The 13,508-nt window shown below is 34.2% G+C and overlaps 1 protein-coding gene across 1 annotated transcript in view; it reads left to right on the top strand.

Annotated features, from left to right (window-relative positions):
• Positions 1-6,280: 6,280 nt before the first annotated feature.
• LOC145686447 (uncharacterized) overlaps positions 6,281-13,508 on the top strand; it is a 31,197-nt gene continuing 23,969 nt past the window's right edge. The window contains exons 1-2 of the mRNA XM_081759757.1: positions 6,281-6,432; positions 11,762-11,857. Of these exons, the coding sequence (XP_081615883.1) occupies positions 6,418-6,432; positions 11,762-11,857 (111 nt within the window). The 5' untranslated portion in view covers positions 6,281-6,417. The remainder of the gene's footprint in view (positions 6,433-11,761; positions 11,858-13,508) is intronic.

Genomic DNA, 13,508 nt, shown 5'->3' with positions numbered 1-13,508 from the left:
CTTTATTCAAGATCCCACAAAATAGACTTTTCTTCCTCCTTAATGCTTCTTTCACCACCCTTATCCGTGCTTTTATTTCACGTTCGCACTTCATGTTGTCACTAATAATACTACCAAGGTATCAAAAACTACTTTCTGTCCTCTTACCTCTATATTTGACACCAACCATTTCGTTCTTCAAGCTCTTTCTTTCTTTCTTTTTTTTTAACATCTTACTGATTTTCTTTTCAGATTCCGCCCATACCGTCTACAAACCGTGTACACTGCAAATATGCTTTTTAGGCCACTTGCTGGTTTAATATGCAATTCTTTTTTACGTATAAATAATTGGTATCAGATAATAATTTTCGTATATTTTATGTATGCTTAGTTAGGTAGGAAACGAGATCTAATATTAGATTAGGGTTAAGGATATATTTAATGGAAACATTGTTTCCGTCACGCTGCACTCTTCGGTCAGAGAACTCCTGTCGAGAGGAGAAGGAGCACTTGTTAGTATGCTCATAACTCGTATTCCTTCGTTTCTACGAGGAATATACAGAAGTACTTTTATCAAGAAGGTAGATTACAACCGCCCTGGATTTTCGTATGAAAGGAACGAGCAAATTTCCTCTTGAATTTTCTATTTTTATTTCTTTTTACAATCTTTGAGAAAAGCAAATCGACTTCTGCTCGTTGATTCTGCTAAGAGATGGGAGCAATGTGTATTAAATACCAGTCAAAGAAATAAGTGTCATTTAGAATAGAATTAGTAAGATACGTATGGGATGAAGTATGGGTTTGGACGAGTGAGCCCATGAGATTAGATGCTTGAGCGTTTGTCTTTCAGAAACGCTTATTCTCTGTTTGAGTTTAATAAAGAATTACAGAAAGTTTGACAGGATTGCAATGGGCTTTTAAACACCTATTAAAGCTTTAGTTAGGTTTCTTTTAGAGAATGTTACCTTTAACGTCCAATCTTGGATATTTGTGTAAATTTTATTATTAAAGATTTCAGTCCTATTTAAAGCCTCTGGTTAGGTTCTTGAATGGTAATTTAGAGACTTTGGGTTCGAGATCCGTTTGAAGTCAGGTTATTTAAGTCCTGGTGGATAACGTTGTTCTAAATAGGTTCCGTTTTCAATTCGAGAGAACTGGACTTTTGTTTGAAGTTTACCTTTCAAAGCTGATCTTTAGAGAAGATCACTTGATATCCACTTCGTAATCCTTCCTAACCCTAGTCTCACCTCATGCTATATGTAAATTGAATAACTAGAATCTTTTTAGTATGATGTCCGTGATCAGGCTTTTCGAGAAATAGTAAAGCAAGTGTCCTACAAGTGAGGAAAGGAACTTTTAGAAATTAAGAGTTTTGCACGGCGCTTGTAAAAGAATGTCTTTGCTGTACCTCTCTCTGTTTTAATTGTGTATTATCATTGACCTTAGAGTAAAACCATTTAAAGAAATTATTTAGGAGTTCATTTCTTTCGCTTGGAAATATAGCATGAAAAGATTTTATCGAAAGTTCCCTCTCGATGTGCGAGTTAACAGTTACGGTTGATTTCATATTAGCAAAGTTTCTTAATTTTGAATAAAGAATTGATTTAAGAGGAATTGCTTAGTATATTTTATAAGATACTTTGGACCTGCTAGTAGGTCAGAATTTCCTAGACTCTTACACTAGAAGTTTATGCTTCCTTTCTGGGTTAATAAAGGGTGAATAGTGGCTTTCTTTTATGTACAGAGCCAATTAATTTGGAATCATAAAATCATCTTTTTTTTTAATAGTTATATTATCTGCAAAGTACTGCTTTTGCACTACTGCGTAACCTTTCTTCTTCTCCCTTGATGTAAGAAAAAGGAATAAGAGGAAATGAGAAACAATTTAGTTAACTGAAGCCATTAGGTTTATTTTAAATTATAGATATATTTCATTTTGGCGGCTAGTCCTTGGAAATGAATAGAAGAAATATTTAGGTTGAAAAACAAAATAATATACTTTATATTGCAACACCAAATCACTCTATCTCCTACCGAGATGCCATCTTCATTATGTAGATTCAGTTTCACTATCTCCTCTAGATAGATATTACATAATGTTACTAAGAGACGACATCTGCTTCCAGTTACAGTCCCCTGTCATTTCTTCGCCTATACTAAGTTGGGAAATTAAAATTGGAGTCCCTGGTGCTTGGAGTCCCTGGTTCGATCCCAGCTCGCCCCGTGTGGACTTTGTGGTGGACAAACACCGTGCTCGTGGGTTTTCTCGGGGTTCTCCCACTTTCTTCATTCCACCATTTCACTTATTTCTCATTATCACCGTCTCCTTTAGCCTATCCGGCATAACTGTGGGACGTAAAACTCAAATATTTCATTTCATTTCTCAACCGTCTACTGCGCTCAGCGAGCCACGGGAAACCAAGCTGGCAACTCCGCATAAACGTCACTACAACTTTTCGCGGGAAGCCTACTACGTTATACCTTTCGTACTATAAATTGTTTATATGAGAAAGAGTACAAATGAAGTGTAAGATCAAATTTTCATGCTACATCAATCATTTTCCTGTTAAACTTTTATTAATCCTCTCAATTTTTATTGAGAAAGTGTACAAATATATGTTGAGTTTGGTAGTTTTTTGATGGAGCCCGGACACAGTGGACTCCACAGTGGGTGTGCTTCTACGCCGGATATTCTATTTCTAGAATTAATTTAAACCTCCTTCTCCTCCATTAAGATACGCGTTTCAGTGAAAAGAACATGATGAAAACTGGCATAAATCATAGTGCTATGTTCCAAAATTTTTATTTCAAACGGTTCAGCCATTTTCCTGCGATTATCGATTTGAATGTCGAGAAAAAAAGTGTTTATAAATCCCGAACCTTTCGACTTTGAAAGCAGAATTTTCGAAAACACTGGAACATTTAATATATTATTATTAGTTAAGATTTCACATACAGAATTTCACTTTCCCAGCAATGTACGAATATAATTGTTATTTTCAGAATAAATAATAGGAAATTTTGTATTATAGAAATTGTATACCTACTTGGAAGCGGAACTTTTGCTGCATTGCTCCTATTTACTCGAAATACCTTATATCATGATCTTAGTATTTGGCACTGATAAATTGTCTCGCCAGTCTCACTTGCGTCAGTACTGATGGTGGGGCCTTCAAAATTTAGTTGTTTATGATACTATACTGTCCTTAGCTCGTAACAATGAATAATATTTGTTGTATTGTATTATAGATTTCCGTTATATGTAGATTTCAAATATGTAATAATGTAACGCAATGTAATTTGAAAAATACAAGTTTATTTTAGTTTGGCAATAGTGTTAGACAGGTGGTAGTGCAGAGTATCAAATAATGTCCCTTTGTAGATATTTGAATCGTTCAAAACTTCATCATTTTTCTTTCCCCTGATAGTTAAAAGATTACAAGAATGTTTCGAGAAAAATGGTCTATCTTAACTGCTACCTATCTTTTCTTTTCCCTGCATAAAATTAACAAAATAATTTTTTGTATTGTATATTTGGTCCTTTATTTATAAATTTATAATGATAATTATTTTCCAAGCTCACGTTATACATTATTTATCGTTTTATTTTAATGTAATTATGTGATATATAGTGATATTTTGAACATATACGCTGAAGAAATCTCTAATTTGAGATTTTGACTCGTGAACTTTCGGGCGCTGACATGTGACCAGGCGAGATTGTAAGCCGTGAGGTTGAGGCTCAGAGATTTTTTTTTAAAACCGAAACCAGATGAACGATATGGATGAGCACTTTATAATCGTACTTGCTTCTTTGCTAGATGAGCTTAGAACTGAGATACAACGCCAATTCAGCAAAAGACTGAACTGGAGAGAATCGTTGCAATTTCTATATGTGAGTTTGTAGCTTTCCCGCCATTTATTTGATTTGATTTTGTATTTATCGTCCCTTTGAACAGCGAGATTATATGAGACGTGAACCTACAGCTTAATGTGGGATCCGAACCACATGAGATCCCGCTCGAAACGAACCCGAGTCTCCCACACCAAAGGAGCGTATGCTAAAAGCTTAGCCATAAAAGAACTCATCTACCATTTATGTGCTGATACATATGTTGTTACCATGGAATCGCACATTGGCTCGCTAAATAGTTTGCTCTGACTTTCCAACTTCATAATCAAACAAAGAAACGTTTGGGAATATCAAGTGCTTGGAAACTTTATCTATAGCGTTTTGTGTTTCGTCATGTGTTAAATCAATTCCTGTAAGGCTTTCTTCCTTTGGATCTAATGCCAGAAATTGAATTTGAGAAAGAGCCATACTATGTAGATATCCGAATGTAAAATCTCATGCAATTGAAATTCAATATTTTCCCACATTCTCGCTAAACCTTCCACAAGTTCCATTATTCTCCTACACTTCGTTAACTCAGCAGCTATAGGTCTAACGAGGAAACGGTCTTAAGTGTAAACAACCGATTTGGCTGGGGTCGGGATATGTGTTACGGGAGACCAAAGTAGGAGACACGTATTTTGGAAACGCCAAAATACGTGTCTCCCACTTCAGTCTCCCGTAACACATATCCGGACCCCAGCCAAATCGGTTGTGTACAAGTATCGTCATTTGCTTCCTAGTTATAGCATGTAGGACCACTTTGGGGCACCGTATTTCGGAACTTTCTGCGTATGGGCCCAAACGCCAAAATACGTGTCTCCTACTTTGGTCTCCCGTAACGCATATCCCGACCCCAGCCAAATCGGTTTTTTACACTTAAGACCGTTTCCTCGTAAGCAAATGTAACACATTTTCAGCCTTTTATTTTAGTGCTAGATTGCAGACCTCCTGTATAGTAGTTTTTGGTTATTTTCATGAATGTTGACCAACTCTTAAGATACGTACTTTTCCAAGCGATCCCCTAACAATGCCTCTATTAGAAGAGCAAGTTTAGATTCTCCAGCTTCTCTACATAAAGCACTCGCAAAGTGATTGTACTTGAATTATTTTTACGATACTGATTGTGCCTGTATCGATATTAGTAGAAATGACTGCATATCACAAGCAGGTAAGTTTAGTATATGGGCTTGAAAACCGTACATAATAACCAGTAGCTTATCTGCGTGTTTTATTTCTTGTTGCATCTTCACGTGAAAGGTGTCCAAAATGAATGAAAAAGTTGGTTTATTTAAAAAACAAATGTTTTAAACCAAGCTGATTTAAATCACCTCAACCCTTGCCAGACATGAAATGAAAATGAAATGAAATCTTTGTTTTACATCCCACAGTTATGCCGGTTAGGCTAAAGGAGACGGTGAAGATGAGAAATGAATGAAATGGTGGAATGAAGAAAGTGGAAGGAAACGGAAGAACCCCGAGAAAACCCACGAGCACGATGTTTGTCCACCACGAAGTCCACACGGCGCGAGCCAAGAACCCCAAGCACCGGAGGTGAATGCTCTACCACTTAGCCACCGCCCCCCCCCTTGCCAGACATGATATTACCCAGCAACAAAGGATTCGAGTACTCAGTTTTTAAATGTAATGATCAACAATTCTTCACGAGAGATTCAGTAATTCAATTTGGTAGGTACAAATATTACATATGTGGTGTCGAATCTTTGTTTCTCCTAATTACAGACTATGAAAACGTAATTAGATTAGGATTAGGATTTAGATTTCTGGGCTTTCGGCATCTATGGCCATGTTAGACTGTCACGTATGAGGGATGACGGCGCTCGATTATCACTATCCGTACCTGAGTATGTTAGGTACCGCAGGAAAATCTCACCCAAGAAAGCGGGCTTGAAAATGTTTTCACACTTTTCCGACCGAGTGTAACATTATAGGCCCTAATTAGAAATTGCACATGTAATTACATTACAAAATTTACCGTTTAGCTATCTCATGACTTCTGGCTTATTTATCTTACGTTAAATAGAAATTGTTGAGGTAGTCTTAAACATAGAAATTTTTTGAAGGGCACAATAAGATCAGTAACCACACAGACAATTATATCATTCAAAACAAGATCTTTATTAGAGCATGTTCTTTTAACAGGAAGATGGCATAGAAGTAACGGAGCATGCGCTGAGAGGTCACTGATCTTGTATATTCTGCAAAGCAAGATACTAAGTAATAATTATAACAGCATTGTTTATAAACAGGCAAGGTACATACAGCATTACAAAAGTGATTTTTAAAAAGAAAGAAAAAAGTAAATTTTACTTTCTTCCGGCTGAAACCGGAACAAGCGTGAAGATGCTGACTTGGATTCATTGTTCACAGAGCAACAGCACGGATGCTCCTAGTCATGCCTCAGGACTCATACTTTCTTTTCTCAAAAGACATCAAGGTATATATATGTAAACTCATATGTAAAGTAAAAGTGTTCCCTTGTTACGTTAACGAGGAGAAATACATGAAAAACAAGTGCCGGAACTATGTTAATACATGCGGTAAGTAGGACTACATGTGTATTTTTAATTATTTTTTTTCATATTCACAATATAATAACATTATTTGATTCATCACCTTCTTGAATACTTGCGGTTAATTAGGTGACCTTGAATATTAAAATCTTGAAGTTGTTTTGTGATATTCAATGTAAGATGTATAACAACCGTAAATGGAAAGTTTTTCTAGTTCTCACACTATATAGCTAAAATCATTTCCATGTAACTCTTAATACTGTAACTCCAATTAATCATTGTTAAGCTGTACTTTACAGAAATTTACAACTCTTAAGACATTAATTGAAAGATATTTAAAATTGAAATATGGGTTTAAGTTGTAATAACTCATAATCCATAGTGTATGTTGTCATCTTACCAGTGCCACAATGAAAGGCTTGAGATGGGAGCAATATTGGTTTCATCTTGGTAAGTGGCATATTTATGAGATTGATTTCGTTGACTACGAATGGCATAGGCTATACATACAGCAGACACTCGTTAATATGAACTTGGATAATTCGAAATATTGGATAATGCAAATGGAAGTTTATTCACCCTGAAAACTGTATTGAAAACGATGGTCTATGGATAAATCGAACTTTTGAATCTTTTCTTTGAATAATTCGAACGAAGCACAGGAATTGTTAGTGTTGAACAGACTGCAAAAAAAGAAGAAACACTGTTTCAACTGGTTTTCAGTTGTTCAACGGCAGCCGTAGAGAAGAGTGACATAAAAACACTATCTATCTGGTAACGATCAAGAAGACGAGATCGTCGGTGTAGTAATAGCTTGTGTCAATTGCATCTGAAGGTTCCTAAATGATTGAAAATTTAAGATATATTGAAGCCAAGTGTTACTAATAACGTATTTCACGCAATAGATGCACATAGGGAAAAAACGAATATGGCGTACATAAGAACGTAGATTACATGAGTAAATCCTGTAGTTTTTGGACTTAAATGACTAAAGTACGACTACGTATACATGTAACATTCTTTACCAAACGTATAACTGAAAACTTTTTTATAATACTGTCCGTGTAAGTTTTCCATCTTATGCCCTACGTATTTTCCGTATGATTGTAGGTAGACGGTAAGGATATCATATGCAGATAGATGTATGTAACATACGCATACGTATGATGTAATATCTAAGCGGAGAAAGGCAGTACGTATGTAGCATATAAATAAGATATGTTTCGTACAGATTTCCGTAGTAAACATATGAATTCCGTATATTTGTAGAATATATTGTGGCCCTTATAACGGAATTTTCTTAGTGCGAAATTGAAAATTTTGCTGACCGTGTAAAAAAATATCAAATCAAACCAAATGAAGATCACTATTTTCCTTAAGTAAGGACATATTATTTAATAAAGGTTGTTAATCATACATATGGTTCTGTGTGTTAAAGTGTACTTTCTATACTACGTTTCGTTTAATGTATATGAGAGTAAATGTCATTTCTTTCTTCGAGGTATTGTATCACGAAAAAAAAAAATCCCTAAAGATAAAGTCTGCTGAATATCAACTTTTTCACGTAGATACGGGAATTATTTTAACTTGATTTTAGACACTTAACAATGCATATTTTTTGTATTTTTATATATCCACTTTTTCCGTTTCTTTAGATTTCAAATTAAGAAGACTCCACTGTATTTAGCACCATAAAAGAAAACGTTTATTGAGGATTTTCTGGAAAACTGTGTATAAGGATTTATCTTTAAAAAATGTCATTTTATTCGGCTTGAAGAGTTCTATAGATTGATATGTTTCTTGTTTTTGGATCTTTCTGAAACAAATCGCTAATACTATTGTAGAAAAAAAGTATCGGCGTATGTTGCTTTCCTCGGAATTCTTCAGTTTCCTTCCACTTTACTTATCTACCATTTCATTAGTTATCATCACCACCGTTCCCTTTAGTCTGGACTGCGTAAATCGTAGAACGTAAACCTGAAGACTTCATTTAAAATAAATAAATAAATAAATAAATAAATAAATAAATACTAGGCGGTTTACGTTGATTTTTTTGATTTTACGTAAGGTTTTTAAACAACGTAAAAACAAAGAATAATTTTAAAATTTGGTCTGAATATGATGTACCGAGTAGCTACTCTGAAAGAAATGTGGTTACTTAGGAGACAGGAGTTGAGGCTATCTCGTCATGAAATGATGTCATAAATGTAATCTGTCATCTCGAGAAATGTTTGATTCAATAGGAATCGAAATTATGGTCTCGTCTGGTCTCATGGAGAACCCTGGAAAGAAGTAACTAACATTGACCATATGAAACATTATTCTGCATTACCAGAGCTTGTTGCGGGACATAAATTGATACAAATTCAAGGTTCTGTGTTTGTTGCAGTGCATTTCTCACTATTAAACCCAATCTTTGGTGTCATATTTTGTATCATATATTTTGATCTTTAAAAAAAAAAATGTTTGAAAATAGTTTTAACAAAGAAACCTCTTCTTTCAAATTTTACGAATTTCATTTATCAATTTATGTTCTTATAGTTAAATTAAGTTACTAACAAATAGAGGTAGTTGAACGGTTTTTAATTTGCAATCGGAAGTTCACTGGACCTAATTTTGTAACCTAACAAAGAGAAAAGCTGCTCTGACTGAGAAGCTATTTCTAGGAGCATTTCTTAAAAAAAAAAAAAAAAGACTCGTGTTATCTTCCTTGCACAATTATCTTCCCATTATTATCTATCAATATATTCAGAGCAATTTTAAAATAATAACTGCACGTTCTATTTGTAAATTCTAGTGAAATCTTCGTAATGTATTGCTAAACACGAATTAATATATTTCATAGTTAATTGAATTTATAAATGTGATTGTAATTATTATAAGTATTGAAAATTACGAATACAAATCTTTCTATAATTCAGTTTAGGAATTGTTTCAGTATCAAGAGGTACTAAGATTGAAGTGGCTCATTACTATGTATTTATGCACGTCGTACAAATCTCGAAAAGGGGGAAAGAGAGCACCATGTCAGGCAACAACATGTCTTTCTTTCCCTGGAAATAAATCATGATGTGTTTTTAAATGCCGATCTGGTAAAGCTGATAACAGTGGTAAAGCATGCTTGTGCACACTACGACTAATTAGGTAGTCGCAAGTAGAATATCTCGAATACAAACTGACATACTTAGTGAAATGAAAAGAAATTATTTCTTTAGTTGTTATCAAACAATTACTGTCAAGGTTAAATAATTTAGATGGAATGAGAATAAGACTATATATATAGAGAGAACAATATATTGGATTAAAATCAAGTGAAAGAAAACAATTGCTTTTACTCGTATGTTCCATTAATGTGCAAGTAAATATGGCGCAGTAGCGACACAAGACTACTGGAAATTAAGATATTCATAGACTCCCCTGACAAAAATCACTTAAAGAGGTATATGTAGGCCCTATTGTAGTTAACTACACTGCTTCATAGAGTAAGATTTTGTACTTAATAGGTACAAACTACTAGAATTTCAAAAAGAAGTAATATTTTCTTTTTTAAAACTACTGTGTATTTGTGCGTATAGGAAGAATTATCAGTTTGTAAGAAGTGTTATTCAAATGAATAGTGGGACTGCGGTGGTTCAATGGTAGAGCGCTCATCTCTGATGCGTAGGGTTTCTGGTTCGATCTCAACTCGCGCCAAGTGAGCTTTGTGGTGGACAAACACCGTGCTCGTGGGTTTAATATTGATTCTCTAGTTTCTTTCCACTTTCTTCATTCTAGCATTTCATTCTCTTCTAATCATCATCGTCTCCTTTACCCTACATGACATAATCGTAAGACGTAAAACCCAAAAGTATTGGCTAAAGTATTAGAATTTCATACATAAGGTTGCCAGAATATAGACTTATATGTGTATTTGTGTTAGTGTACGCATTGTTTTTTTCAAATCATAAATGTAAGAACCAGCTAGAGTGTCAAGGTGGTATTAAATTTGTACCAGCATTAGGAAAACCCATTTGGGATTTAATAAAGTGGGTAGCCAGGATTTTTTGAGCAAGACTATACATGGTCCCTGGTTTTATACCTGGTGAGAGAGCTAAAATATTCCGAAGTTGACCCAGTGTGAAGATATTGAACATTTTAACGCATTTTGCTCCTGCAATATGTCCTATGCGCTGAAGTGCATGCTTGATGATGCAGAGTTAATACATTGGGAGACATAAGGTGAGCTCACGTTATTGTAACCCATGATAACAATGTTACCCACAGCTCAAATGGAACTGACCACAAACCTTTTACACCAGAAATGATGATTTTACCACTGATCCAGTTTATTCCTGTATACTACAGATGAGCAGAGTCAATAAGAATAAAAAATGTTATTGACTACTTCTTTGCTATGGGTTCTTCCCTTGGAAAATGCTATGGTTGATTGTAAAACCTTAAGCATACATTTTTGCAGAAAATATAAAAAAGAATATTTGTTTAAGCGCAGTACAATAATCATGGAATCTGATACTAAAGTATACACGATAAAGCTTTATATGCCATCTGAAACTGAAGAATATACGAATTAAGCTTTTCATGCCATCTGATATTAAAGTATACACGAGTTAAAATTTTCATGCCATCAGATACTCAAATATACATGAATTAAAGACTTCATGTCATCCGATACTGAAATATTCACGAATTAAGTTTTTCATGTCATCTGATATTGAAGTATACACGAATAGTTCTTTCCATGAAATTCGGAAAGAACTAATTTTATGGAATTAAAAATTATGTCGTTGGATCCCAATATGATGCAGTTAATAAATTTTATTTTTTAAATTATTTATTTGTTTAGTGTATATGAAAAGTATAAACAGACAATCTATTGTTTGGTTTCTTCTAGTAACGACACGACTCACATACTATTTGTAAATAAATTATTATAAGTTAAACTAAAGTCTATATTTACTTAAGTTTGTATTTATTTTCTCGTTTGTTTTGGAATTTAACCTTCCCTCTTTTTTAACACATGTTATATGTGACACACTAATCTATACTTTAAGGAGTAATATAAAGCACATGTAAGTTCCCATAGCGGTTTACATATTTACATTATTATTTTTCAGCCAACAGCAATAGAAAGTAACATTGGAATATTGAATTCTGTTTCCAAAGCAACTTCGTTGAAATTTTGTTCACATGCGATATGTAAAGTTGATATTGATATAATTAACTATTAGTTAGGGAGCCTACCAGTTCGGTAAAATATCAAAAATTGATTTTTTTTTAACAAATTGTACTCTTTCTGATAACCGCCTGTAATAACCGGAAACTGTGTATGCAACATAATGATATCTTTTCTGCCCAGGCTATCACTCTGGCTGCGTTTATACTTGGTGTTCCAGAGCAAGGATTTGCTGTGTCTCCAGCACCTGTAGTCGAGAAGGAAACAGATGATTTAAATGTAAGTATTGCAGTTCATATGCATACACACGTATACGCAGAGTGTCCAAGAAGTCCACCTTCCCGTAAATTTGAGTATGTCACTGTAATTTTATTTTAATTATTTAATATGAACTACGTATCCAGTGGATCAGTATGTGCTTCACTGTGGTGTACACACAGATGTAAGTGCCTCCATATCCACATGTTGTAGAGTATCTGCCAAGAAGTTATTGTCTCAAGGGCTTAAAGAAATCATGCACCTGAAGAGCAAAATGAGCTGGAGCCTCGCCTTGTTGTATCCACACGCAATCCATGGCATACGAAGTGTTACTAATACTATAACTAAACTTACACAATTTTTTTTTGTTTATAACACTCAAACCTAGAAATATGAGGACTTTTTGGACATCCTGAATATGTATGCATCCAAGAAATCATTTTTCAGTGTGTATTTCATCAAAAAGGCAACCAATACCACTGAATTTTGTAGGTAAGTCCAGAATAGATATCTCAGACATGCAACAATAATTTTGGGAAAAGCCGGATAGCGACAATGAAAATTTCAGACGAAAAAATCTTGATCCAGTAAAAAGAAAGTTGTTCATTAGGATAAGCCAGAAAAGGACCAATTACGTTAGGATATTTAATAATTTATTTATATATGGTGAAATTATTGTTCGATCACACTCAAAAATAAAAGTAGAGGAACTTTTGAATCTCGATCAAAATATTAAGACAATTTTATGGCGTTGGTGTAAACTGAACTTACATATTGTATAAGGTATACTCATACTTCCAAATGTATTGCATAATATTATCGAAATTATCCAACTCAAAGCTGACAGGTTATTTAATCTATATGTTGCATAAAGATATGATATACAAGTACACATTGTTTACAATTTTGTAAAATAGGGGTAAAATTTATATATATTTTAAACGGAGAAAACTTTGTTTATAAGGTGAAATGGGATTACATTAAGGCAATTCGATAGTATGTGACAATTATCTGACACTAATTTAAACCCTCTTCTTCATGGCTTAGCATATGCGCCTTTGGTGTGAGACACTTGCGTTCGATTTCTGATGGAAGAACATGTAGGTCGTATCTCATATAGTCCTGCTTTTGAATGGGACGCTAAACTCAAATCTATTCTAATCCAACTAATTTTAACTATCGTAAGCTAGCTTAATATCTTTGGTTTTTATTCACGTCTGAGCAACATGTCTCTGCACCGTGTTTTTAAGATAGCATTTTGTATGATTGATGTGGTCACATTGTTAAAAAGCTTTCGTAACGCATAGCATTGATAGGTATTTGAAATACTTTTAATATAATTGTGTGTGTGGTGTAAACGATTTCTTCCTGTTCTACCTCTGATGACTCTTCAGCACTTCGAAGCAGTTTTGATACCTTATTTTTAGGCAGAACGGAAATTCGTATTCTGCCTATTTTACGCGAAAAGGGATATTTAGATTTCAGAGAAATTTAATAGTGATTATTTTCCCCGAAAATTGCAGTTCCTTTAAAGGGCCCTTGATTTTCGTATATCGTATCATGCAAATTGAATTGCATTTTAAACTGCTAGTTATTGGTTTTGCTTTTCTTATTGGTCAGAAACTCTGATTGGTTAGAGCACGGTCTCTCCTACAACTGATGTATATGATTT

The sequence above is a fragment of the Thermobia domestica genome, chromosome 5, assembly GCF_964235325.1.
Source record: "Thermobia domestica chromosome 5, izTheDome1.hap1.1, whole genome shotgun sequence".
Lineage (NCBI taxonomy): Eukaryota > Metazoa > Arthropoda > Insecta > Zygentoma > Lepismatidae > Thermobia > Thermobia domestica.
Note: the sequence above shows the minus strand (reverse complement) of the source record. Positions and strands in the feature narration are given on the sequence as shown.